This window comes from Piliocolobus tephrosceles, chromosome 13 (assembly GCF_002776525.5).
Source record: "Piliocolobus tephrosceles isolate RC106 chromosome 13, ASM277652v3, whole genome shotgun sequence".
NCBI lineage: Eukaryota > Metazoa > Chordata > Mammalia > Primates > Cercopithecidae > Piliocolobus > Piliocolobus tephrosceles.
This window is the reverse complement of record NC_045446.1, coordinates 92,994,921-93,020,326: the sequence shown is the minus strand read 5'-3', so window position 1 is coordinate 93,020,326 and position 25,406 is coordinate 92,994,921. Positions and strand designations below refer to the sequence as shown.

Below are 25,406 nucleotides of genomic sequence, written 5' to 3'. Positions count from 1 at the left end.
GCTTGCTGTTCCCGGCAAACAACATCAATTTCTCCTCTTAGCTTTTGTGACACTACAAACTCTTGTCTTTCCTCCCACTCCATTCATCTCCTTTGCTCCTCCTCCTATGCTTGAAGTCTAAATTTTGCAAAGTTCAAGCCTGGGCTTACACACTGTGTTTGTTATCTACCAGTTGGTCTAAGCCAATCCCCAGGCTTAAATATCATGTATCTAAAGAATACTTCAAAATTTGTATTTGTAGTCGTTACCTTTACTCTAGGTTCCACATTCCTCATTCAATTTCTACCAGACAACTTAATCTCCACCACTTCCAAACTCCAGTTGCTTCTCTAGTCATCCTTATTTCAGGAAACGGCACCAATACTTTCCCAGTTCCTCAAGCCAAAACCCTAGGAGACATTTTGATTTGTCTTTCTCTAACCACCCCCACCCCCATACATCATCAATCTCTCCAATTCCATCTCCACTACTACTACATGATACAAGTTTCCATCATCTCTTGTCTTATCATATTGTAATGTCCTACTAACTGGCCTGGCCACCACTATTGTCTCCCTCCTATTCATTTTCCACAGAGCAGCTAAAGTCATCACTTCAAAATGTCAGAGACATTCTGTCACTCCCCCACTTAAAGCCCTCTAAAGACTTCCTTATTACACTCAGAATAAAATACAAACTTCTTATAATTGTCTAAAAGTATCTTCGTAATCTGGACTTGCCTCTTTCCAATTGCACCTCATACGATTCATTCTCTTCCTTGAGTACTATGCTCTCTTAATAATTAACTTTCTTGATGTTTACATCTCTCTGTTCCTTAAGTATCCCAAGCTCCTTCTCTACCTTAAGATCTTTGTGCATGCTATTCATTCTTTTTTGGAATGATCTGTCCCCAAATCTCAGAATGGTTGGCTCTTTCTTATCTGTCAGGTCTCAGCTCAAATGTCATCTCTCTGAGAAGATCTCCCATGATCACCAACGCTAAGTAATATCCCCTAGTTGAGCATACTCATCCTCACTTCTCTCCTCTCTCTCAAAATCCTCTCTTTTGCTCTCTCTCTCTCTCTCTCACACACACACACACATATACATACACATACACATATGTTCCATGAGAACAGAATATGTTCACAGCTGCATCCCCAACTCCTAGTATACCTAGTATGGTGATCCATACATAACAGTCAAATGCCTCTGCTAACCGCCACAGCTCATAACCATTCCTATTTTAGCTAATTCCTTCTACAAGACAGATACATTATTTTATTCACCTGTAAATCCTCTTTACTACCTTTAAGTCTATCACACAAAAGTCTGTAATTCTTTCCATTGGGGTGGTATTTTATTCACCTTGAAACCCTCTTTATAATTTTAAGTCTATCACACGGTGGGGGCACATAAGTTTGTATACTAATTTGAATTATTTCTCTTTCTTGCTCCAAACATAACTAAAATCCTCTATAATGTTATAAAACTTTGGCTTGTCTATTCTGGGCTCTAACCTTCTGGATAGTTTTCTAGGAATCTTTACCATTCTCCTTTGTATTTAATTATGAGCTCTTCCATTATATATGCAAGTGTGTATGTGTACTCCTAGTTTAGCTCTTAACTTCATACTTTTGCAACCTACAGTTATAACTCTAAAGGAAATAGTGTGAATTATTTAAGTTTACTCTTACTCTAACATGCCACATCATAAAACAGACTGCAAATATATCTAAAAACAATACTAAGTGTTACTGTTACAGTTTCATTACACCAATAGTGCATCAAAGTCTATTTATTTATTTACTTACATATTTATTTTGAGACGGAGTCTTGCTTGGTCATCCAGGCTGGAGGGCAGTGGCGTGATCTCAGCTCACTGCAACCTCCGCCTCTCTGGTTCAAGAGATTCTCCTGCCTCAGCCTCCTGAGTAGCTGGGATTACAGGCACCCACCACACACCCGGCTAAGTTTTGTATTTTTAATAGATACGGGATTTGACCATGTTGGTCAGGCTGGTCTTGAACTCCTGACCCCGTGATCTGCCTTCCTCAGCCTCCCAAAGTGCTGGGATTACAGGCGTGAGCTACCATGCCCAGCCAAGAGTCTAATCGTGAGCTAACCAGTTGAGCCAGATTATTATGGACCTCCTTATAATGTTGAGATTATATATTTGTAAACAATGACATATAATTACCTAATTTAAACATCTTCCATGCAGTAAAAAGTAATAATAAGGCCAGGTGCAGTGGCTCACACCTGTAATCCCAGCACTTTGGGAGGCCAAGGCAGGCATATCTTGAGGTCTCAGGAGTTCGAGACTAGCCTGGCCAACACAGTGAAACCCCGCCTCTACTAAAAATACAAAAATTAGCCGGGCATGTTGGCATGTGCCTGCAGTCCCAGCTACTCGGGAGGCTGAGGCAAGAGAATCGCTTGAACCCAGGAGGTGGAGGTTGCAGTGAGCCAAGATCGCACCACTGCCCTCCAGCCTGGGTGACAGAGCAAGACTCCATCTCAAAATAAATATGTAAGTAAATAAATAAATAGACTTTGATGCACTATTAGTGTAATGAAACAGTAACAGTAACACTTAGTATTATTTTTAGATATATTTGCAGTCTGTTTTATGATGTGGCATGTTAGAGTAAGAATAAACTTAAATAATCCACTCTATTACCTTTAGAGTTATAACTGTAGGTTGCAACTCAAAAAAAAAAGAAAGTAATAATAATATTACTTTGTGATTCTCACCTCTGGCTTCCGTTCTTGTAACTTACTATATCGTAGATTTGCATCACCAATTTCTTCCACAGACTGGGGCATAATTGTTAAGACTTCCATAGCCTCAGTAATGAATGTATCAATTTCATGTAAATGAGCTGAGTGGTAACATTGAAATACAAGAAATGTAATTATTACCATCAAAAATACTAAATTACATAATTTCTAAATCAAGGGGTGGTAGAAGTAATCAGTATATGGAATACAATAAGTTCTAAATTATCATTTGCTTTCATAAAATAAAATTTCAAGATGTGGAATAAGCAAAGAAATTTCTTCCCATGAAAGTTTAGTCGCTTTGCGTTGTGTTTAAAAATGTTAAGAAAAGCTTGAAATGCACTCATTTTTAGTAAGTTTTACTGAACATATTTCATCTTTTATATAACATACTAAAACATCTCAGTTTAAAGGAAGAAGAAGAAACTGTGGTATTTTGAAAAATACTTTGTCATTTGAGGAGATAAGCAGAAATCCATTATACCAGAATTACCTATCTTTCTCAATTACATATGCAACAATCTGATACTAGCTCAGACTGCAAATAATAAAGATGCCTTCATTTTAGACTTCTTCAAGATTGAATATGGACTTTTCCCGCCTTTTTTAAATTAGTTCAGTTTTGGTTTTTAATGATCATTGAAATTCACATTTTATAACTCTCAAAGTACATGCTTCTACATATCAAATTAAGTAAAAATAAAAATTAAAATGTGTCTTTACCCTGTATGGACTTCCTCAAAGAAAGAACAAGCAGATCAAATAACTTCTGGATGAGATCATCAATCACAGTCTTCACAGGGTTGCAGTTAATATTTAAACAATCTACCTTGACAGCACTGAAAAATGTCAATGGACATATTTTGACATAGAAAAGACTAACTAGAGGAAAAGAGTCTCATATAATAACGATTTTGTGTAATACACTTAAAAAGGTATGTCAATAGTAACACAGTGATCTTTAAGCACATTTAGATTAAATTTAGCAAAAATGCCTTACACATACTATTTTGAAGTTTTTCACTGAACAGTGATTTTGTTACAATACTACAAGTTTAATCATCCAGCATATCAGCTTCAAAAAAAGGTGGTACATTATGAATTACTAAAGTATCAAAAGAATATATTTAAATATTAATGAGTCCCTCTTGTCACAGCATGTAATACACCTATTTAAATATTTATAAAATAAATTTATTATCCTGCAGCCAAAATGCAAACAATAAAAACAAGGCAAAATTAAATATAGATAGAAAGTAAATTTAGACTGTTAAAATACTAAAACAATAAAACGACGAGACACCATTGTACACTTAACAAACTGAAAAAAATGTAATGAATGGTTACTTTGAATCTTCAATCGTGTGGGCAAACAGAATTCCCAGAACTGTTAGAATATAAAACAATGCAATCTTTGTAAAGAGCAATGTATATGTCAAATAATTTTATATTGGCATATCCTTTGTCTTAACAACTCTACCTTTAGAATTTATCCTAAGAAAAATTTCAAGGCAGACTCCAAGATTTATACACAAGTATTTTCATGAAAGCACTAACTATAATAGTGAAAAGTTTGAAACAAGGTAAACATAGAAATGGCAAAATAAATTTTTATATATACATATAATTAAAAATCACATTTTTGACGTACAGATAATAACATTGCAAAATATCAATGAAATAGTATTCCATAAAAATAGCAGGATAGGCCAGGCGTGGTGGTCTGTAATCCTAGCACTTTGGGAGGCCAAAGCAGACGGATCACCTGAGGTCAGGAGTTCAACACCAGCCTGGCCCACATGGTGAGACCCCTGTCTCTACTAAAAATATAAAAGTTAGTCAGGCATGGTGGTGCACGCCTGTAGTCCCAGCTACTCAGGAGGCTCAGGCAGGAGAATCGCTTAAACCCGGGAGGCAGAGGTTGTAGTAAGCCGAGATCATACCACTGCGCTCCAGCATGGGCAACAGAGCAGGACTCAGTCTCAAAAAAAACAAACAAACAGCAGGATATAATAGAATCTACATTTTATAAGTGTATGTACTAATATGTCCAAAACATCAAATATTAACAGGAATTGTCTCTGCAGTTTACTATATTTAAAACAAGTTATAAAACAAATGTACTATTTTAATAATCAGAAAACAAGGATAAAGTTTTAAACAAGTAATTATTTCCATTGCACCCCAATGCAAATTGTAACATTCTAAGCAAAGAGAAGCTGAACCAGACTCACTCATCTGAGGAAAGTCTCATATTTATCTTCAATTATACAGAGTTAAAACAAATCTGAAAACTTTGGTCAAAAAGATTATTCGGAAAGCTATTTGCCTTTCTTAAAGCATAGAGCCAGGTGAGATCCTTAAGAGGCAAATTATATGTTTTAATTACGTACCATTTTATTTTAAAATATAATTTTCTCTTAAAGTTTTACTTATTTATTCTCAATTACCTACTAGCTGGAGAAGTTTAAACTACAGTTCTTAACAACCAAAAGCTATATATAACAGCTAATTTTCTTGACACATGGAGTTATAAAATATCTGAAATCCTGACACATAAAGAGTCATGATTTCCGATATTTGATACATGAAGATACGTGATTTTGGAAAACCTAAAAGATTATACTATACTGTATTTTGCTAATGAATTAACATAAAGTTATATAATTATAGCAAAGAAGTTTTACTCACTACAGAATGCTGTGGACAAGGCTAACATTCATCTTTCATTTGAAAATATTCACAATATGAAACTGAGATTCTGTTCAGCCATAGATAGCAATGGAAGATGACTCATATATCAAAGATGCATATTCAAAAATTATATTCTTATGATACTATCTAAAACATATCATAATAATACAGCTTTTCTAATCTTACAGCATATTTCCAAAAAGTACCAATAAAATGTGTCTGTATGTGCATATGTGTGTATTCACTTAGATGAATACATGTTAGTTTGTTAGCAAGAAATGGCAAAATGAAAAATACAGTGTGGGAAAGGCGTTGTTGTTTTTGTTTTTTGTTTTTTGTTTTCTTTTGGTAAGGATCATAAATAGGAAAGCTATCTAAAGTAAGGGACAAAAAAATAGTACAGGTAGCAGTAGAGGTTCTTATGCAGTCAGGTGACAGCATTAAGTTAAAGAAGATGGTCAAGACTGGGATCAAAAGCAAGATCCAATATAGAAGAAAAACCCCATGTGCAAGCACTACAAAAGCACTATGTTTTCCTTACTTTAAACTAATGTTAATGGTACTACCAGTATCCAAATCACCCATGCTCAAACCCTCAAGTCATTTGTCTCTTCCCATTCCTACTCCCTCATCTTCCTCCAATAAATAAGACTTCTTAATTCCTCATACTATTTCCTCCTCCTCATTTTGAGATCCACTAAGGTAATTCAATTAATTATTATGGCCGGTTGTGATGGTTCATGCCTGTAAGCCCAGCACTTTGGGAGGCCAAGGTGGGCAGATCACCTGAGGTCAAGAATTGGAGACCAGCCTGGCCAACATAATGAAACCCTGCCTCTACTAAAAATACAAAAAATTAGCCGGGCGTGGTGGCATGCACCTGTAGTCCCAGCTACTCGAGAGGCTGAGGCAGGGGAATCACTTAAACCCAAGAGGCGGAGGTTGCAGTGAGCAAGTATCATGACACTACACTCCAGCCTGGGTGACACAGCAAGACTCTGTCTCAAATAATAATTATTATTATCATTATTATTACTGGTCTTCTGGAAGACTGACAGACTAGCTGGTCTGCCTCCAGGATCTCTTTATCCCACCATGTATCTATGTTTCCAGATTAAATTTCCTAATGAACAGCTTTGGTACTGACACACTCCTGTTTAAAACTCTTTAAAAGCTAATCATCCCAAAATGAATAAAATCCAAATTCTCTATTTTGTGTACCTTATCTATACCTTTCCAGGATCATCTCCCTCTAGTTCCTAATAAAACATTAACTCTAATACAATTTTCATTTAACCAACTTCATATTTTCAGCACACAATTCCTTTTGCTAAGAGGTTGTTTTTTACCCTCCCATTTTCATTTGCACCTGTCAAAATCCTAGTTCAAGTGTTACCATCCTAACAAAGATTTTCCTTGATTTTGCCCCAGACAGAGGGGATGTCATCATCCTCTGAATCCCCATAATTTTAGTTCAGTCCTAATATGGAATATAGACTATTCCATCTGATATTAATAACAATTAAAAGTAACTCACATTTATTGAAAACATACCCTGTGCCAGTTACTTATATGGAAATTACTCAATCCTCAAAACACTATGAGATTAATAACTATTGTTGCTAATATTTTAAAGCTAAAGAAATTTAGGTTCACAATTTCAATGACTGTCAGTCATGCAGCTGGTAACAGCTACCTAACTCCAGAGCCCACTTACTTAACCCCTATGTGTACTTGAATTAATCATCAAATATATTTGTCTTATTCCACTACCAGAGAACAAGCAATTCATCTCAGGTCCTCTGTCTTCTTCCTCTTTGTACTCCTAAAGCACAAAGTTTTGCATTTTATAAACACTAAGTATTTATCGAAAGAATGAAAACATAAATTAATAAAAGTGATATTATCCTTTATAGGTGATATACGCATGATTACACAAGGCCTTTCATGGAACTTATTGCTAAGAGTGGTTCTGGTGGTGAGTATTTCAGATCCAAGGAGGCTATATTCTCAAGTATCTGAGTTGCCCCTTAGAGGCTTTTATCCACATTTAGGGCAATATCTAAATGCAGCACTATGTTGTGCATCTTGAAAGGAAGCAGAGCAATACAAAAGCAGAGTGAAATGTCACTAGCTTTATATTCTCTGGTATGCTCTCATCAGTAGCTTCTAACCAAACTCAGATTGTGCCAATGCATATCAAACATAGCTCCTCATACCAGATCAAGATAAAAGCCTCTTTCTTCAGTCTATTCTACCTAATAGGTCTCAGCCAGCAGAGCTTCTAGAAGGAAAACTTGTTTTATTCTCTGTAATGCCCTGCCTAGATGATACTCAAGTGTTATAGCTGAGATCTAGAGGAGGCAAGAAGCTGATCTGACTTCAATACCACTAAGTAGAGAGCTCCCTTACTGTCCATGTCAAAAAATTATTATGGTACATAAGTAATACATTAACCTCCAATACCTTGGAAGTCGTTCTACTTCTTTCCCTTTTATTTTTAATGCTTTAAAATTTTTCTCCCAATCATGTACAGTAAAAAGATGCTTTTCCACCAGAGCTTCCATATCAACTTGCCCAATTACAATCCATTCCTGTTTAAAGAAAGAAAAATGTATTATTAAAGACACAGAACCAATACGTTAACATATAATAGATCCAACTAGTAAAACCAACAAAAAGAGGCAAATATGAGGTATTCAAGTGTCAATTTAAATAATATAATCATTACCACACAGCCTAAAGAATAAACAGAAAAAAAGAGATTTAATACACAAATGCAGCGATCATAAACTTTTTAAAAGAAAATTATATAAACCCTCTATTTAGATTATCTTCTCAAATTAAATATAGACAAAACTTCAAAGGTGGAATCACTTCTGCAAAACCAAGAGTCACTATAGGCTACAAATCTGAAAGTGTCCAGATTCATCCTAGAAATCTAAGACACAGAAGTATTGCAGTGGCAGTTAAGAAACTGGTCAAATTCGCATCATATGTCTAGGATCAATACAAATGAGAAATACAATTAGTTTATACTTAAAGTTAGTTGGGATGATATACTTAAACAGAAATAAGCTGTTAAGTCACTCTGATTTCAGTAACATTTGAGGGCTTCAGAAGAAGAATTAAAATTGACACAACAGAACCATATCACATTCTAAACTGACACAATTTTTTTCTTTTTTCTTGAGATGGAGTCTTGCTCTGTCACCCAGCCTGGAGTGCAGTGGTGCAATTTAAGCTCACTGAAACCTCCACCTCCCTGGTTTAAGTGATTCTCCTACTTCAGCCTCCAGGGTACTTGGGTTTACAAGTGCCTGCCACCATGCCCAGATAATTTTTGTATTTTAATAAAGATGATGTTTCGTCATGTTAGCCAGGCTGGTCTCAAACTCCTGACCTCAAGTGACCCATTAGCCTCGGCCTCCCAAAGTGCTGGGATTACAGGCATGAGCCACCATGCCTAAACCGCCAAGTTGACACAACAATTCTAAAAAATAAAAAGCAAAAAAAAACAAGTTTCTCAATTGCCACAAAATAATCAAAGACAAAAAAAAAAATTTCCCATAACTTTTTTCTCTTCTGCAGTATCAATCTAGGATGTATAAGTATCTACAGATCCAACTCTATGGTTTGCCGTATTTTAATGTTATGCCACACAAGATAAACTACTAATGTGTATACTTAATGTAAATTCAATCAATCAGAAATAATTTTATGATGCAAGGATGGAACATTACATGTTCTATACCTTATGTTGGTGTAAAACAGCTGACAATCTTCTAAACAGATCTTCTGCTTTGCTGAAAATCGTCAAAAATCCACTTGCATTTCTATCGATCATAATAGAAAAAATAGATTTGTCCCCTGGCTCACCCACTCCCTTAAACTGATTTGGAATGCCGATGAATCTCTTCATTTCTCTATAATATTTAGCCCGGATTTCTTCAAAAGGGGGCATGAATTGTAATCGTCCCTGTCTAAAAGTAAATAAATAACTTTAAAACATAAATTATTAGAAAATTACACATTGAACATTAAATTGAGTTTTAAAAAACATCTTACTTGTAAGTTAAATCTATATTTATTTCTGGCAAATTCTCATTAAGTGCTTCTAAGCCCATCTGGTACTGATGCTCCAGAGCTTTGTACAGTTGATGATTCCAGTGTTGTTTCCATGCATGCATGTCACTTGCTTGGAATCCCTAATATGTTACATTCACATTTTTAATTTAGAAATTAGGCAGTAGAATGGATTTTTCATTTGATACTTTCATGTCACATAATGCACATTTATAATCACAAAAATAAAACCAACTTATTTCAAATATGTGAAAACAGGTACATCTTTGTCACTCGCTGTATAAGCTTATTTAGAGACAAATATGAAAATCTAATCTTCATACTTATAAATAGTATTTTAAAAGATCATCACAATGTAAAAAGCAAGCAAATGTTAAATGACTTTTACATTTGGACTTTATTTTATGTATTTTATGATGTAGTACCACAAATACTGGTTTATTTTATGAACTTCTTAGTCCTTTTTCAAAAATTCCCATCAAGTATAGCTCTTCTCTCCCCCTCCCACTTCTTACATAATATAAATCTACTACATATTTTAAAACATAAGAGATTTAAAATATTAGATTGCTCATAAGAATCTACATACATTTTTGCTTCTATACAACCATAATATATCAATTCTAGTACTTTTGCTTTTTCTTGAAGTTATAAAAACTGAAAAATATTAAATACATGTAAATGTGTGAGACATGTAACTCATATTCTGCTAAGATTCCATCACCATCTATACGTAGCAGGCTTTGTGCTAGCCACCTTTATATGCATCGACTATTATAACAAAATATGAATAGAACTCAAATTTTACCTCCAAAAAGGAAAAAAAAATCTGAAATAAAATTATTTCAATCATTAGGATTCTACCTAAACTTAACTTTGTTTTTTACGGATGTCACAATCACCTAAAAGAGAACTAGCAAGTGATGGATATTTAAATACCAAGACAAAAATCTACAGCTTCTGAATTCAGGAATTTGGCATTCCATAAGACACTACAGGAACTTATTTTTGTATTTTTAAATGTAAATTGATCGTTCATATATGGTCTTTATATATAATTCAGTCAAAAATTATAAATCTATTAGGAATTTATTAGCAAGATTTAAAGGTAACTTTTATGAACTTCTCGGCAATTCATATATTGTATTTGCATTCTGAAAAGGTCATATTTTGAAGTATACACACAAAATAAAACATACTCTACCTGCGCTTCTACAGTTGCTAAGCCAGTTCTCAATTCTTGTAATCCATCTTTCCAACGCTGCTGCTGCCGAAGCAGATCAATATTCATAAGAACAACCACCTATGAAAAATTAGAGCATACTAGTCTCAAAATATTGCCAGAAAAATAGTAACTTTTCAGTGGAGAAACCTGACAGATACCACCTTAAACAAGTGATCAAGCTTAACTTAATCTATACAAGACATATCAACACTTGACCAATCTACTGAGAAGGGCAAAACATCACTTCTGTGCTATTCCTGCCAAAATAGGACAGCCCCAATCTAATATGGGAAAACATCATACGAACCCAAATCAAGAGAGATTCTACAAAATAACTGACCAGTACTCATCAAAGTCATGAAGAATAAGGAAAAGACTGAGGAGAGGGAGGCTACAGAGACTCAACAACTAAATGCAGAATTGGATTCTAGATTGTATCCTAGAAAAAAAAAAAAGAATGTTAGTGGAAAATTGTAAAATTGAAAACAGTCTGTTTCCTGGTTTTGATAACTACTCTGGTTATATAAGTTGTTAACAACAGGGAATTTGGGCAAAGGGGAATTGTGATTTCTCTGTACTATTTTTGCAACTTTAAGTCTCAAATTATTCCAAAATAAGTTTTTAAAAATTGTATCTTAATGACTTTTTAAATAATATCATTCATAGTTTATTCAATTTTATAAACAAAATATACCTTTTCACAAAATGTAGTGTGCCATTTTCTCAGTTTTCTATTTTCAGTGGCAAGCCGTTCAGCAGCATTTTGGAGTTTTTGGATATAGCCTTCTAATTCTTTAGGATTATCCCAAGTAATCTGTGATTTCCCTCCACTTCCTGTTTTTGAATTCTATGGTACAATAAATAACCTTTAGTATGCATATGTATTTCTTTTTTCCAAAAGTTTCAATATTCTATATCAAAAGTTCAATTATCCCCAACTCTGACCTGCAATAAAGAAAGCACATAATAATTTTCCACTTTATAAATGATAAGACAGTCTGGCAAAGATTGAGTAGCCCATTTCTTCCAGCTTCTCCCTTTTACAACTGAAAAGCCCTAGACATAACACAACAAACACGCATAGGGTGACGGAAAGGAAGAATGAAAAAAGCAGACAACCTAGAAACCTCAGGAATTAAGGCATGACAAACCTGGGTTTCCTTATTATATCCTATACATCCAGGACAGGGCGCTGGAGAAGCTTCCAGTTGGGAACCACTGACAGGCATAGACTAAAAAAAGCTCCAGGAGAAGCCCATAAAGGGGTAGGAAAACAGCAGACTAACAACAGAAAATGTCTTTAGCAATACACATCCTACTGCAGTTTAACACCAAAGAGAAAATCACCCCTTTCTACCATTTCAGTGGGACTAAGTAGAAAGTTGATCTTCCATCACCTACTTGGCAAAAGCAGGCAGTGCTCCAATCCCCTTGCCAAGGTAATATTCATGAGGCTGAACAAGGAGTTGAGTTCCCACCCCCACTCACAGCAAGAGAAAGGTGTGAATCTGCCCTCCACTCCTCGACTCCTCCTCCCTAAAGTCAACAGGGTCCAGAAGGGAGCTGAGCTTAAACCCCAGCTTGGAGGCAATAAGGTGTCTCCAAGTTGGTGCCTCACTTTCACAACAAGGTATCAGTAAAGTAAAACGGAGCACTAAACTTCTATTCCACTAATCTGCAATGATTCAGTGTACAAATGCTCCACTTTGATACCATAGGGCCCAGCAGGAAACTCAACACATGCACACACCCAAGCCTCTCACCAAAGAGACTGCTTTCTAAAATAAAAAAATTAAATATTATACAGTGCATCATAATATCCAAAATGACCAGAATATAAGGGAAAATCACCTGTGTTGCCAAGAGCTAAAAAAAATCACAACTAGAATGAGAAAACATAACAGATGTGAACCCTGAAATGAATCTGATATAAGAATTATCTGACAAGGATTTTAAGGCAGCCATCATAAAAATGCTTCAACAGGCAATTACAAATTCTCTTGAAACTACTGAAAAACAGAAAATCTCAAGTAAAAAAATAGAATTATAAAAAAAACTAGATGGAATATATAGAACTGAAAAATACAATAACAGAAATGTAAAACTGGCTGGATGGGCTCAATAGCAGTGTGGAGATGTCAGAGGATATATATAATCAGTACATTTGAGAACAAATCAATGGAATTTACCTAATTTGAACAACAAAGAGAACACAAAGGGAAAAATGAACAGAGGCTCTGAGAAAAAAGAGTTAATATATATATTAGCTTCCAAGGATTTTATATATCTACATATACTGCTTTCTAAGTATATATATATATATATACATGCTTCCTAAAAGAAGAGAGAAAAACAATACATTCAAAAGACAGTAACTGAAAGCCTAACAAATTTGGCAAAAGACATAAACCTACAGATTCAAGAAGCTGAGTAAACTCCAAATAGGATAAACTTTAAAAAGATTCTATGCTTTCCTAGACAATAATTAAACTTCTGAAAACTAAAGACAAAGGTTCTTCGAAAACTTGAAAGGAGCCAAAGAGAAACAATGCATTATTCAGAAAGGAATACAAATTCGAATGACAACAGTTTGTCAGCTGAAATCACAGATGCCAGTAGGAAGTGGAAAATGTTTAAAGTGCTAAAAAAAAAAGTCAAATATGCATTTTATATCTAGTTAAAATACCTTTCAGGAATGGCTGAAAAGGAAAACAGGAAAATATTATCAGACAAAGGAAAGATAAGCAAATTTGTCACTAGCACACCTAATCTTAAACCATGGCTAAAGGAATTTAGTTCTTTAAAGAAAGAAAAAAATATCAAAAGGAGCACAGAACTTCAGGAAAAAAAAAGAATATTAGGATAAGTAAAAAATATAACTATACAATAAACTATCCTTTTTGTCACGAGTTTCTTAAATCGAATTTGATGATTGGGGGAAAAATTATAACACCATCTGATGTAGTTTCAATGTATATAGGGAAAATATTTAAGACAAATATATCAAAGTAGAGAGAGTGAAGAAACGTAAATAGAAGAAAAGCTTCTATACTTCACTTGAAGTGGTCAATGAAAGCATAGTAAGTATCTGGATTATAGGAGATGCTCAATAAATAGCTGACGAATTACAAAGTATTTACTGAGTAATTACTATATACCACTTACTGTTCTATCACTTGAAAATAGGAAAATAAATAAATTACAGTCTAATTTTCTGCAATATAGTAAGTAGACAGCGCATCACACAGAACCTTAATGTTCTCTCTACACCTATCCTAGTTTTATAAGCACTACTGTGTCTCATTTAACATGTTAAATATAATTATTTACTTCTCACAACACAATTTTGCAAAATAAGTTTCCTCCTCAGAAATACCACAGACGTTATTTTAAACGAATTTATTAGAAGAAAAAGTTGTAAGGGCTTACAACTAAAATGATCTATACATTAGGGGAAAAAAGGTAACAAATAATAAAGTGTGATTCCATTTCCAAAACTATGCATACTTTTTAAAAATATGAATATATTTTCAAAAATATGCATAGAAAAATGTTTAAAAGGATATATACCAGACTTTTTTAAATGGTCATTTCTTGATGGTATGATTATACAACATTTTTTTATTTTTGTTTACCTATGTTTTTAAATTTTGCATTATAAATTCACGTTAATCTCTGCCAACAAGAAAAAAAGTGCTTTTAATAACATCTATAATATGAATAATATAAATTCTAGAATTATTAAGCTTGAGAACTAGTGTGCAGAAAAGAGTTAACATAGCAGGTCTGACTACCATCATTCAAAAGACCTGCTTAAAAGAATCCCCTTAGCTGGCATTTGGGAACTTAGATTTCAGAAGAGTTCCTACCACTCTAACTGATAAGAGTGGCTCACTGTACCTGAATAATATGGTTTATGCTGAATATTTGCTTTCCTTCTGGGAGTTTGGAATTTCAGTGCATACTAGACAGAAAGTGTCTACGTGACCACCCCTGATAAAAACCTAGGTTTTGAGTCTCTAATGATCTTCTCCAGTAACACAAGATTTCACATGTGTTACAATTTTTTGCTGCAAAAAATAAGTACACCCTGTGTGACTCCACTGGGACAGGACTCTTAGAAGTCTGTACCTGTTTTCTTGGGACTTCACCCCATCATGCACCTTTCTCTTTGCTAATTTTGCTTTGTATGCATTCACCGTAATAAATACTGCTATAAGTATGACCATACACTGAGTCCTGTGGATCCTCCAAGCAAATAAAAGAACCTGGGTTGGTCCTGTGGACCCTGACACAACTAGTTATCCACTTTCAAACAGGAAAAAAAAAATGGCATATACCTCTTCTGCCTATTTTTGTCAAACATTTCGTGTCTATGAAGACTAAAAATACAGACTTCAAAAAGTTAGTAGTCACATAGTAATATTCAGTTTAAACACTATTACAGGATTTCCTAATTTCTTTTCTCTTTTTTTTTTTTTTTGTTTTTTTTTTTTTAGACGGAGTCACTCTGTCTCCCAGGCTGGAGTGCAGTGGTGCGATCTCGACCCATTGCAACCTCCACCTCCTGGGTTCAAGCAATTCTCCTGCCTCAGCCTCCCGAATAGCTGGGATTACAGGTACCCACCACCATGCCTGGCTAATTTTTTTATCTTTTTAGTTGAGACGGGTTTCACCATGTTGGCCAGGCTGGTCTCAAACCCCTGACCTCAGGTGATCCACCCACCTCAGCCTCCCGAATAGCTGCGTTACAGGCACCCACCACCACGCCTGGCTAATTTTTTTGTATTTTGAGTTAAGATAGGGTTTCACCATGTTGTTTTCACTCAAACCCCTAACGTCAGATGATCCACCCACCTTGGCCTCCCGAAGTACTGGGATGACAGGCGTGAGTCACTGCACCCAGCCTCCTAATTTCTTATATATAGACATTTAAATAACCACAAATAAAAAGCAATTAAGTCTTACATTACAAAATTGGGAGATGGTAGAAGACGTCTAAGGAACCTTGTGTATAAGGACCTCAAACTTCAGAGAATAAATGAATATAACATCATGCAAATCATATTCTATCTATATCAATGCAATTGATCAAAATCAGTACCAAAATATATTAAATATTCTAACCGCTTCAATGTACAGTTGGAAAAAAAGTTTTACTTGTTAAGAGTGAAGGAAGTCCCTGGAAGCAAAACAAAATCTAGATCATTTGCTATGTTAAGCTGAAAGGAACACCAGAAAATTAAGAATTAAACACTTCACATGTAAAATCTAATTATAATAAAATTAAAAGTTCATTTACCTTAATTATCTGTTCAAATGCTAAGGCAGATTGTAACATCATCGGCCTCTGACTTCGAATCATTTGTTGATCAATAGAATTATAAAAATGTGCCACCTACAAAGTAAAAGTCCAATTCGTAATAATTAATAACTTCATTTTTAATTTTTCTTGATTTTTAATTGTTTGAATGAAAATATTAACTTTTCTCAATCCTAAAATTTAAACACAAAATAGGTTTTTCATCTATAATAGGGCATTTGTTCATATATTAATATACACAATCAACAAGTAAGTGTTGAGTTCCTACAATTTGCCAATCATGTCCTGAGGTCTGATTAAACATAGATTGTAAAACGTTGTCCCTGGAATCAAGAAGTTCATAATCTCATAGGAAAGAAGGAACTCAGTGAGGCATGTTAAGTGCTAAAAAACTAAATTCTTAATTCCTGCACTTCTCCAAATCCGCTCCTTCTTTTTTTAGTATATGCCACAATAATTTATTCATGTCTCAGACCAAAAATTCTTTGAGATGTCCTTAATGCTTCTCTCATATTCCAAATCAGCAAAAGCCTATTGCCTATACTCTCAAAATATATCTTGAATCCAACCACTTTCCCCAACTCCCATCAATTGCATCCCGATCCACACACTCTCATCTCTCGGCAAGACCAGCACAACAGACTTCCTAACTGGTCTCTCTGCTTCCAATCATGGCCTCTTAGTCTATTTAAAGCAGCCAGAGTGGTCTTTTTAAAACATGTATCACACCTCTTGCCTACACAAAACCTAATGACTTCCCAATACGCTTGAGAATAAAACCTCAAAATCCCAAAACTATCACCTCAAAACTTTCCAATTGTCTCCCAATATACTAAAGAATGAGCCAAACTGGCCTCTTTACTATTATTCTCACCTAACAAGTGAGGCTTCCTTCTAGAATTCTACATCTGCCATTCTCTCTCCCTGGAATAGTCTTCCTCTAGACATTTGCATGGTTCTTTTGCCTACTTTATGTCATGTCTCTTCTCAAACATTACCTCTCCATCAAGGCATACCTAACCTGACCAGTCAGTATAAAATAGCAGTCTTTGTCACAATATCATTATTCTGTTTTATTCTTCTTCAAGGCATTTATCACTATCACTGCCTAACATTGCATTATATATTTAGGTGTTTGTTACCTGTCTCTCCTACTGGAATGATAGCTCTAAGAACAGAGCCAAGCAAACAGCAAGCGCTCAATAAACGCTTGTTGAATTAATCAATAAATAGAGATCCTACAAAGAACAGTGGTGGGCAAAGAAGGACACTGTCAACTGCGTTGGTGGAAAAAGGAGAGGTTCAGGGAATAAGATCAAGTGGACACCCTGGGCATTTAAGTCTAAGGCATTCAAGGAGACTGTTAATTTTTATGTCCCCAGCACCTCACAAAATTCTTGGCAGATGCTTAAAAATTCTTGGTAGATGCAAAATAAAAAATAAAAATTATTGGCAGATGCAAAATTCTTGGTAGATGCTTAAAAAATACTTCTTAACTAATTTTATAGAGATCCTCTTCTTTCCACTAATACATATAAAAATATACTTTATTTGGTGGGGAAAACCCACTGTACTTATTCTGTACCACAAAATAGGCCCAGAAAAAGTACAATCAGGAAAACCAGAAGCAATAGAATAGTATATATTCTATTACAATCTGGCCATACTGCTCTCTCTCCAACATTCTACTTTGTACACCCTATTCCAGCTAAATATCTGGTCAGAAATAAAGGAATATATAAATAGATTTTCCCAGGTGTTCTTCCAGGGTAAGTACAAATACCTATGACCATTCATTTTTTGAGCTCCTATTGTGTAAGACTAACTACTTACCATATTAAAGTAAGTAAGCCTCTCTGCTTTTAAGGAGTTGCTCTGACTGAAATGATCACCCAATCCTCTGTGTACTTGAGAAAAATGTATGTACACTCTTCCAGACTCACATCAATCATTCCTCTGAAAAGACTTACTTGCTACTACTTCTATCCCTACCTAGGAAAAGAATTGAAACTCCCTGCGTCTATGCTTTCACAAGACTTCCTGAACATCTGTAATATAGTACTTATAATACATTAAATATTGATCTACTTGTCCATCACTATACTGAAATGAAACAAATATGGGCTCTAGAGTCAGAGAAACTTGATATCAAATCCCAGCTTCATAACTTACTCTCTATGTGGCACTGGGAAAACTTTGTTAAACATCTGATCCCCAATTAGATAAGTGGTACAATGGGGAATTAACTAAAAATAACATAATTAAAGCATCTACCACAAGGTCTGATATTTAATGAGCACTCGATGTTTAGTTTGCTCTCTCCCACTAGACCAGTGATTCTCAACCAAAGCTGAGTTTACCTCAGGGGAACATTTGGCAATGTTAACAGATATTTTTGATTGGCAGCACTAAGCAGATGCTATTGGATATACTGGGTGCAGGACAAGAATGCCAATAAAAAGCATACAAAGCAAAGCACAGCCCCCTAAAAAAAGAATTGATCCAAACTATCGAAAGTAAAGAGGCTAAGAAATTCCGTGCCTGACTATTACAGTAATGTATTCATTTTTGTATCCTCACTACACTATGCATGACAGGGTAGATACTCAATGAATCTTTGTTGAATAAAAGAATAAATGAAAGACCAAATATACAAGATACTGTTCCTGCCATCTAAAATACAATAATCAAGTCAAGGAAAAGATGGAAAAAAATCAGATACAATATGAGACGTATTATAATAGTGATTTTCACACTGCCCAAAGAATAAAAATCAACTAAAGAAAGACACAACAGAGAAAGTGACTTGTGAATTGGAAATTAAACAATCACACTGAGTTTTCCAATCAGAGAACAGATTTAAATGCATGGAGATGTGTTCAGATAAAAGCAAAGTTTTATATTACTGAAGCATAGGGTACAGTATGACAGGGAAGTGCATAGGTAGTAAAGGCCAAAACCAGTCAGTTTAGTTGGGTCATGATTAAGAAGGGCCTTGTATGCCATATTATGGAGATACACCATGAGCCGATAATAGTTGATTTTTAGGCAAGTGACATGATGGCAATGTCACTGAGAAAATGACTAGAAACAGAAACCATTCATCAACCTGATAATTCTTTATGACTCTGCCCCTAGAAGGCAGGCAGAGGACTCCTTAATTCGAAGGTCCTTTAAAAGCTATGCAAGTAACATGAAACAAAAGAAGGAAGAATAACATACTATTTTCCAAATGCTTTTTAGAGTGAAAAGCAATAAACAATAACAATTTAATAAATTCCTTATAGGTTACAAAGCAAGTTTTGTAACAGACTCATTTAGTAAACCATAATTTCACAGCTGGCAGTGCTATTCTATTAGCCTTGGAAAAAAAAAGGCTTTAGCATATTCTAGTCTAATGTAATGAACTCCAAATAGGTAGGTATTCAAAAAATGTAATTTCATACTTGTTTAAGAATAATTGCTTGCTTGCAGAATTTCTGCGCAATGTTTGCAACTTGCTGTATTTTGGCAGGAATAACAAAGCCAAGTGCAGAGAGCTGACGAACTTCTCTCAGAAGAATCACCAAACGATCTGAATAATGCACTTTTAGTGATCCATCATTAGAATCCAATTCCATAATTCGACTACTAGCCTCAATACTACAAAACAAAATAAATAACCTGTTAAGTTTCTTGTTCTTACTGTTTCGACTAATAAACACAATAGTTTTTACAACTTTTCTGTACATCTAATATTAGCTCAAAGTTAAAAAAAAATTTTTATTATAGCTTTTAAGTTGTGGGTTTTTTCTATATATTATTTCACAAGTCAGATTCTGGAAACAAACTGCAATATCCAAAATATATCATCACATTAATATTTCAACCAAGCAGTTTTAAAGTAAGAAAAATTGATTTCTTAACTTTTCAGCGAAAACTCAAAATTGACATCATAGCCACGATAAAGAAAAAATTTTGATTCACTTTCTAAAGATACCTTCAATTGTTTTAAAAAATCAGCATAACTTGCATCTTTAGTACTTTTATTAAAAGATAAACAATATCAAAATGGTAGGAGTAGAGATATTAAAACGTTTCATTCTTCTACCCTTTGTTTCACTACCTAATAATTGTCCTTTTTGTGTGTTTCTTGTAAAGGCTATAATAGCAAATGTTACTTTGGGGAGCTCAAATCAGAATGGATTGCAAAAATGCTGAACTAAGTCCAGCAACAGGTATTATGCTTTCATCACCTTCCTTTAGGATTAGGTTTATATAATGCCTCTTTTTTTTTTTTTTTTTTTTTTGGAGACAGGGTCTTGCTCCAACACCCAGTCTGGAATGCAGTAAAGCGATCATGGCTCACTACAGCCTTGACCTCCCTGAGCTCAAGGATTCCTCCCATCTCAGTCTCCTAAGTAACTGGGACAACAGGCAAGTCACCATGTTCAGCTAATTTTTTTTGTCTTTTGTAGAGACAGGATTTCGCCATGTTGCTCAGGCTGGTCTCAAACTCCTGGGTTTAAGTGATCCTCCCACCTCGGCCTCCCAAAGTACTGGGATTACAGGCATGAGCCATCACACCCAGCCTCATTATTTCAAAACACCCTCACAATTAAGAAAAGTTGCAGATATTAGAAGGTAACCTACTCAAAAACAAAGAACAAAAGTATTCAGCTTATTTAATAGCATATAAAACAAAATATAATAAAAAGTAGAATACTTTAAAATGGCTTAAAATGATGATTTAGCCCAAATTTTCCTATATACACATAAAGCATGCCAGTAAACTACTATGGTGACTCTTTTGCCTTTATTCAGGATTGATCTTCAAAGTTAGTTTGTATATACCAGCGTTTCCCAAAATATGTCCAAAAACAGATTGATGATTCTATGGGACAAAAAAGAGGTCTAAAAAAGAAAAAACAAAGACGGTGGGGGGGGGTTCAAAACCAAATGAGAAATGCTGTGTGGAAGGAACAAAGTTAAACAAACTTATTAACAGCAGATCTCAGACCATTGGTATGCTACCATGCTAGTGGACCTCCGCTGAAGCTCTAATGATGAAGTATGCAAATTTTCCAAAATTAGCTGACTAAAGCACTGCGGTTTTTGTTTGTTTGTTTTTTGTTTTTCTTGTTTGGAGTATCTCTCATGTTTTAGGCTCAAACTAGAAGGAGAAAGAACTAAATGGCATAAAATTATAATCATTATGCCCTAACACCCTTCAGTTTCCTCGGTTTTTTCTCCAGAGCCAGAATTCTAGATTTCAAAAGAATTATTCAATTTAAGAGGTACTATTTTTGGCCTAATTATCCTTTGTAGCAGTATAGGGAAAATGAAAACTTCATTTATGGACAAAGTTACTTTTAAAAAGACATGACGACTTTCTAAAAATAACCACAATAATATGCTGGAGACAGTGGACCTGAGGTACAAAGAAACTGACTTTTTTAAACTATCCATTTTAAATTCCCATTAGAATTAATAAGGTTAACTCATTAATACATTCAATATAACTCAATAAATATTTACCAAAGCCTTATTATGTGGGGCACCATGAAGAAATACTCCCTGTCTCAAGGAGTTTAAAAATAATACAATTTTACAAAACTGCAACATTGTTTAAAGTGTATGTGTGTGTGTATAATATTAATGTAAAAAGGGAGAAAAACATATACAAATACCAATAACAAAAAAGCGTGAGGGAAGGGCTAATTCTAAAATGAGAATCCCTAATTCTGGGGAACAGACAAGAGAAACAAGAGGGAGGCAGTTAACTAAATCATCAAAGTTTCCAGCCATAATGAATTAAAAGTTGATGATCAAAAACCAAAAAAAAAAAAAAAAAAATAGAAGAGGAGTAGCAAGTTTGGAAAAAGGAAAAAGATAATTAATTCCATCTGGGTATTTGAATTAATAACATATGGTTTTGGATTTTATAGTTTAATGTATCTATACTTACCACAAACCAGATCTGGAATCAGATAAACCTGACTGAATATCCCTGGACCAATCATCAAACTGTTCTTGTTCATATAGTTTAAGCTGGTCTAAGAGATCTTCGGCATTTCGATGGAAACATCGAAATCCTGACAAGTCAGATAAAAGAGCCTCTGCAATCTTGATAGTATCATCGACCTTAAAAAGTCAGATTACAAAGATGTGTGCATTATTTAAATTCCAAAAAATTAGCATAAAGTAAGGAGTCCCCTTCTCTGATTTGTGATTCAGAAATTATTTCCCTTTTCATCTACAAATAGTGAAACAGAAGATTTACCAAAGAATATAAAAATATCAACCCCTACTTTGCTTCTGAATCACACAGCCGCAGAATAGCAAACACAAGAGGATAACCCATGCAAGGCATAACTCCAAGAATAAAATGGAGGGTAAAGGGAAAGTCAGCCCTCAAAATATCTGTGCCCCTGTGATTTTTCAGAGGAAACTCTGGGAACTTCAGCATCACTCCTAAACATGTTCAGTAATAATTTCAGCCCTTAGCAACATGTTCCGATTAACAGCTCAAATGGTAATTAGGCCAATGGGAATGTCAATTAAGAGACATAAATGCCTTTCCTCCACAACTCTACGGAGAACATTACAGCACCCTGGAAAACTGACTGACAGAATCATTAGGCAGAATATATCAGAAAATAAAACATCAAAAATACAAACCTGAATAAGCAGAAATGTCGAATATGCTGTCTTTTGTAATATTCCATGAGGTCTTGCTCTTACTCATAGACTATAATCAATTAACATTTATTGTACAAGTCTAATGCAAGACACTGGACCACATACTAGTTAGTAAGTCCATAAGAGTCTTAGGTCAATTTCAATAGTATTAAAATAATAATTGTTTAAATCTATAAATTGTTGTCACTACCTTAGACCATACCTTTTACCTTTCCTTTAACTTCCTTTCAACCTAAAGTGATTTATTTACATAAACATACTTGCAGGTAAGACTTTGCAACTACTAAAATTTTACAATAACTTTGTTTTTGAGATAGCATCTCTTTCTGTCATCCACCATGGAGTGCTGTGGCACAATTATGGCTCACTGTAGCCTCAATATCCCAGGCTAAGGTGATCCTCCCACCTCAGTCTCCTGAGTAGCTGGGACTACAGACGTGCACCACCACATTCAGCTCATTTTTGTAAATAATGATTTTTCTTTTTTTACTCAGTGTAAAGGATGTTTTCCTCCTGAATACAGGTATTTCTTTGGAACAACTACAATTGGAATAAATGATGTACTATCTCTACAGAAAGAAGGAATAGAACCATTAAAACTTCTCTGCATACTTGTTCAGTGTTCGGCATTTTGTATGAAAATTAGATAGCTGTGCCAAGGAAAACAGAGAATATATTTACTACAACTCTAGAGTACCTTCTACATGCCTTAATTTAGCAGATTTTATAATTAGTACTCTTCATCTTTTTATTAAAATAAATACCTTCAATTCCAACTGGCGAACCCAAACTATATTGTTGACAACTTCTGAAAGATTTTTGCCAGAAAGTGGTCCAGATGCATCACCAGGAATTCCTCGGCACCGATTCTCAAAGTCTGATCGAAAATCTGTGAAATTTAAATCAAATAAATGATTACAAAGAATTAGCAAAGATTTCCTAAATAACTTCCATGTACCAAGCACTATGTCAAATGCTACAGATAGAAAAATAATCAGTTGGTCCTTACCCCCAAGGACTGTACCATGTATCAAATGAAACAGAGAAGATAACAACTTGTTAATGCAAAAAAACTGTCATTTATAGCAGAATAAGTAAATTAATCTTCCACATGAAAATGTCAGAAAAATGTATCTTTAATCCTAAATGGTATGCAACAAAGAAAAAATATACAAAATTGTTCTCTTAAGCAAACACTATAATCTTATAAACTTTTACCTTTAATTGAGTCCACAAGTCTTGCCAGTAAAGTTTCTCTTTCTAACATCAATTCTTTGCTTATAGTTGGACGCTTTACCAACTCTTTATATTTCAAGAATGCTTGAAGAAGCTAATATAAAATAAAATAAGTATACGTTCATCCTAACAGATCAACTCAGTAAATATATATATATATATATCTCCTAAATAGCTTAAGAGAAATATTAAAAGTGAAATATCTCAATGTTTTACCTGCTGTGGACTGTCTTGAATTTCTGAAATACAACTTTTCAATTTTCCTGCTATTTTTTGTTCCGCAGGTGCAATAATCTTTTCATATTGAGACACTGCAGCTTTCCACAAGGGCTACATACATTAACAACATTGTTAGACTTTAGTATTTTTTAAATCTGTCTTTAAAAAGAACAACATATTCAGGAAACTATATAGACATAAACAAATATATATACAACCTCAGTATATGGATTATATTGCACAGGATTCAGGCCAGTAAAAGGTTCAAATACTCGAGTGAGGCATAGGATTTTCTCTTCACTGGCAGGTAAAAAATAAAGAAGCTTCTCATGAATTGTTCTAACAGCCAAGACCTAAAACGAAGTATTATAAAAACAGAATTTATTTAAATCAAACCATTTGCATACATAGGTCTAAAATCAGGATATATTGGGCAAGAATTTCTTTAAATTAGGTTCACTAAGAAAAAAATAAAATAAAACTGAAACTCTAATCCAGAGAACTGACACGTGACAAAACAAAGTGATGCTCAAAAACATAACTGTTTCATCACACTAACATTAACAAGTGTGCTCAAATCTCATGAATATATATAAGACCTAAATATTTTAAACTATGTTTAAAGTTTAACACAGTTTAAAAAACTGTTTAAACTATATTTACAGCTCATTTAAGTAAATTTTTAGAGCCTACCCTTAATATAGTAATAACGTCTGAGTTTCATTATTCTGCATTAAATTGCACTTCTAATAATGAAATGACATGTTAACAGCCCTATTTTTTATTATTTACAAACAGTTGGGAAACACATACTGTATTTTGAGCTAAAAATTTCCCAACAATCAAAAGGTAATCAAAAAGGTTAAGTGAAAACAATTCCTTCTATTTGAGTTGTAAATCTTAGTATAAACTCATGATTTATTTTTCTCTTGCTAAAAATTTACCTATTAGCAGTTTTGTCTACTGAGAATGCCTAACAGCATTGATAACTAAGTAACAGCACTTCCCCTACAGATTGTTGTTAAATATCCCGAAAAAAGAATCAGGCTCCTTGAAAAAAATTACTAATTCCAGGTATGAGATATAAAATGCACAACATGGGCTGGACTGGAACACTTTTGGGGGCTTGAAAGCTATCAAAGAAATACTGAAGTTGGTTAGGTGCGGTGGCTCACGCCT

At 34.3% G+C, this 25,406-nt stretch overlaps 1 protein-coding gene across 2 annotated transcripts in view; it reads right to left on the bottom strand.

Moving 5' to 3' along the window:
- DYNC2H1 (dynein cytoplasmic 2 heavy chain 1) overlaps positions 1-25,406 on the bottom strand; it is a 352,433-nt gene that overhangs the window by 317,099 nt on the left and 9,928 nt on the right. For both annotated transcript variants that reach the window (XM_023208014.3, XM_023208015.3), the window contains exons 7-20: positions 24,446-24,580; positions 24,225-24,338; positions 23,991-24,102; positions 23,537-23,661; positions 22,039-22,214; positions 19,538-19,733; positions 16,071-16,166; positions 11,463-11,615; positions 10,748-10,846; positions 9,526-9,665; positions 9,212-9,440; positions 7,924-8,051; positions 3,487-3,602; positions 2,737-2,864 (exon numbers count right to left, since the gene is read on the bottom strand). In XM_023208014.3, coding sequence (XP_023063782.2) covers positions 2,737-2,864; positions 3,487-3,602; positions 7,924-8,051; positions 9,212-9,440; positions 9,526-9,665; positions 10,748-10,846; positions 11,463-11,615; positions 16,071-16,166; positions 19,538-19,733; positions 22,039-22,214; positions 23,537-23,661; positions 23,991-24,102; positions 24,225-24,338; positions 24,446-24,580 — 1,947 coding nt within the window. The remainder of the gene's footprint in view (positions 1-2,736; positions 2,865-3,486; positions 3,603-7,923; positions 8,052-9,211; positions 9,441-9,525; positions 9,666-10,747; positions 10,847-11,462; positions 11,616-16,070; positions 16,167-19,537; positions 19,734-22,038; positions 22,215-23,536; positions 23,662-23,990; positions 24,103-24,224; positions 24,339-24,445; positions 24,581-25,406) is intronic.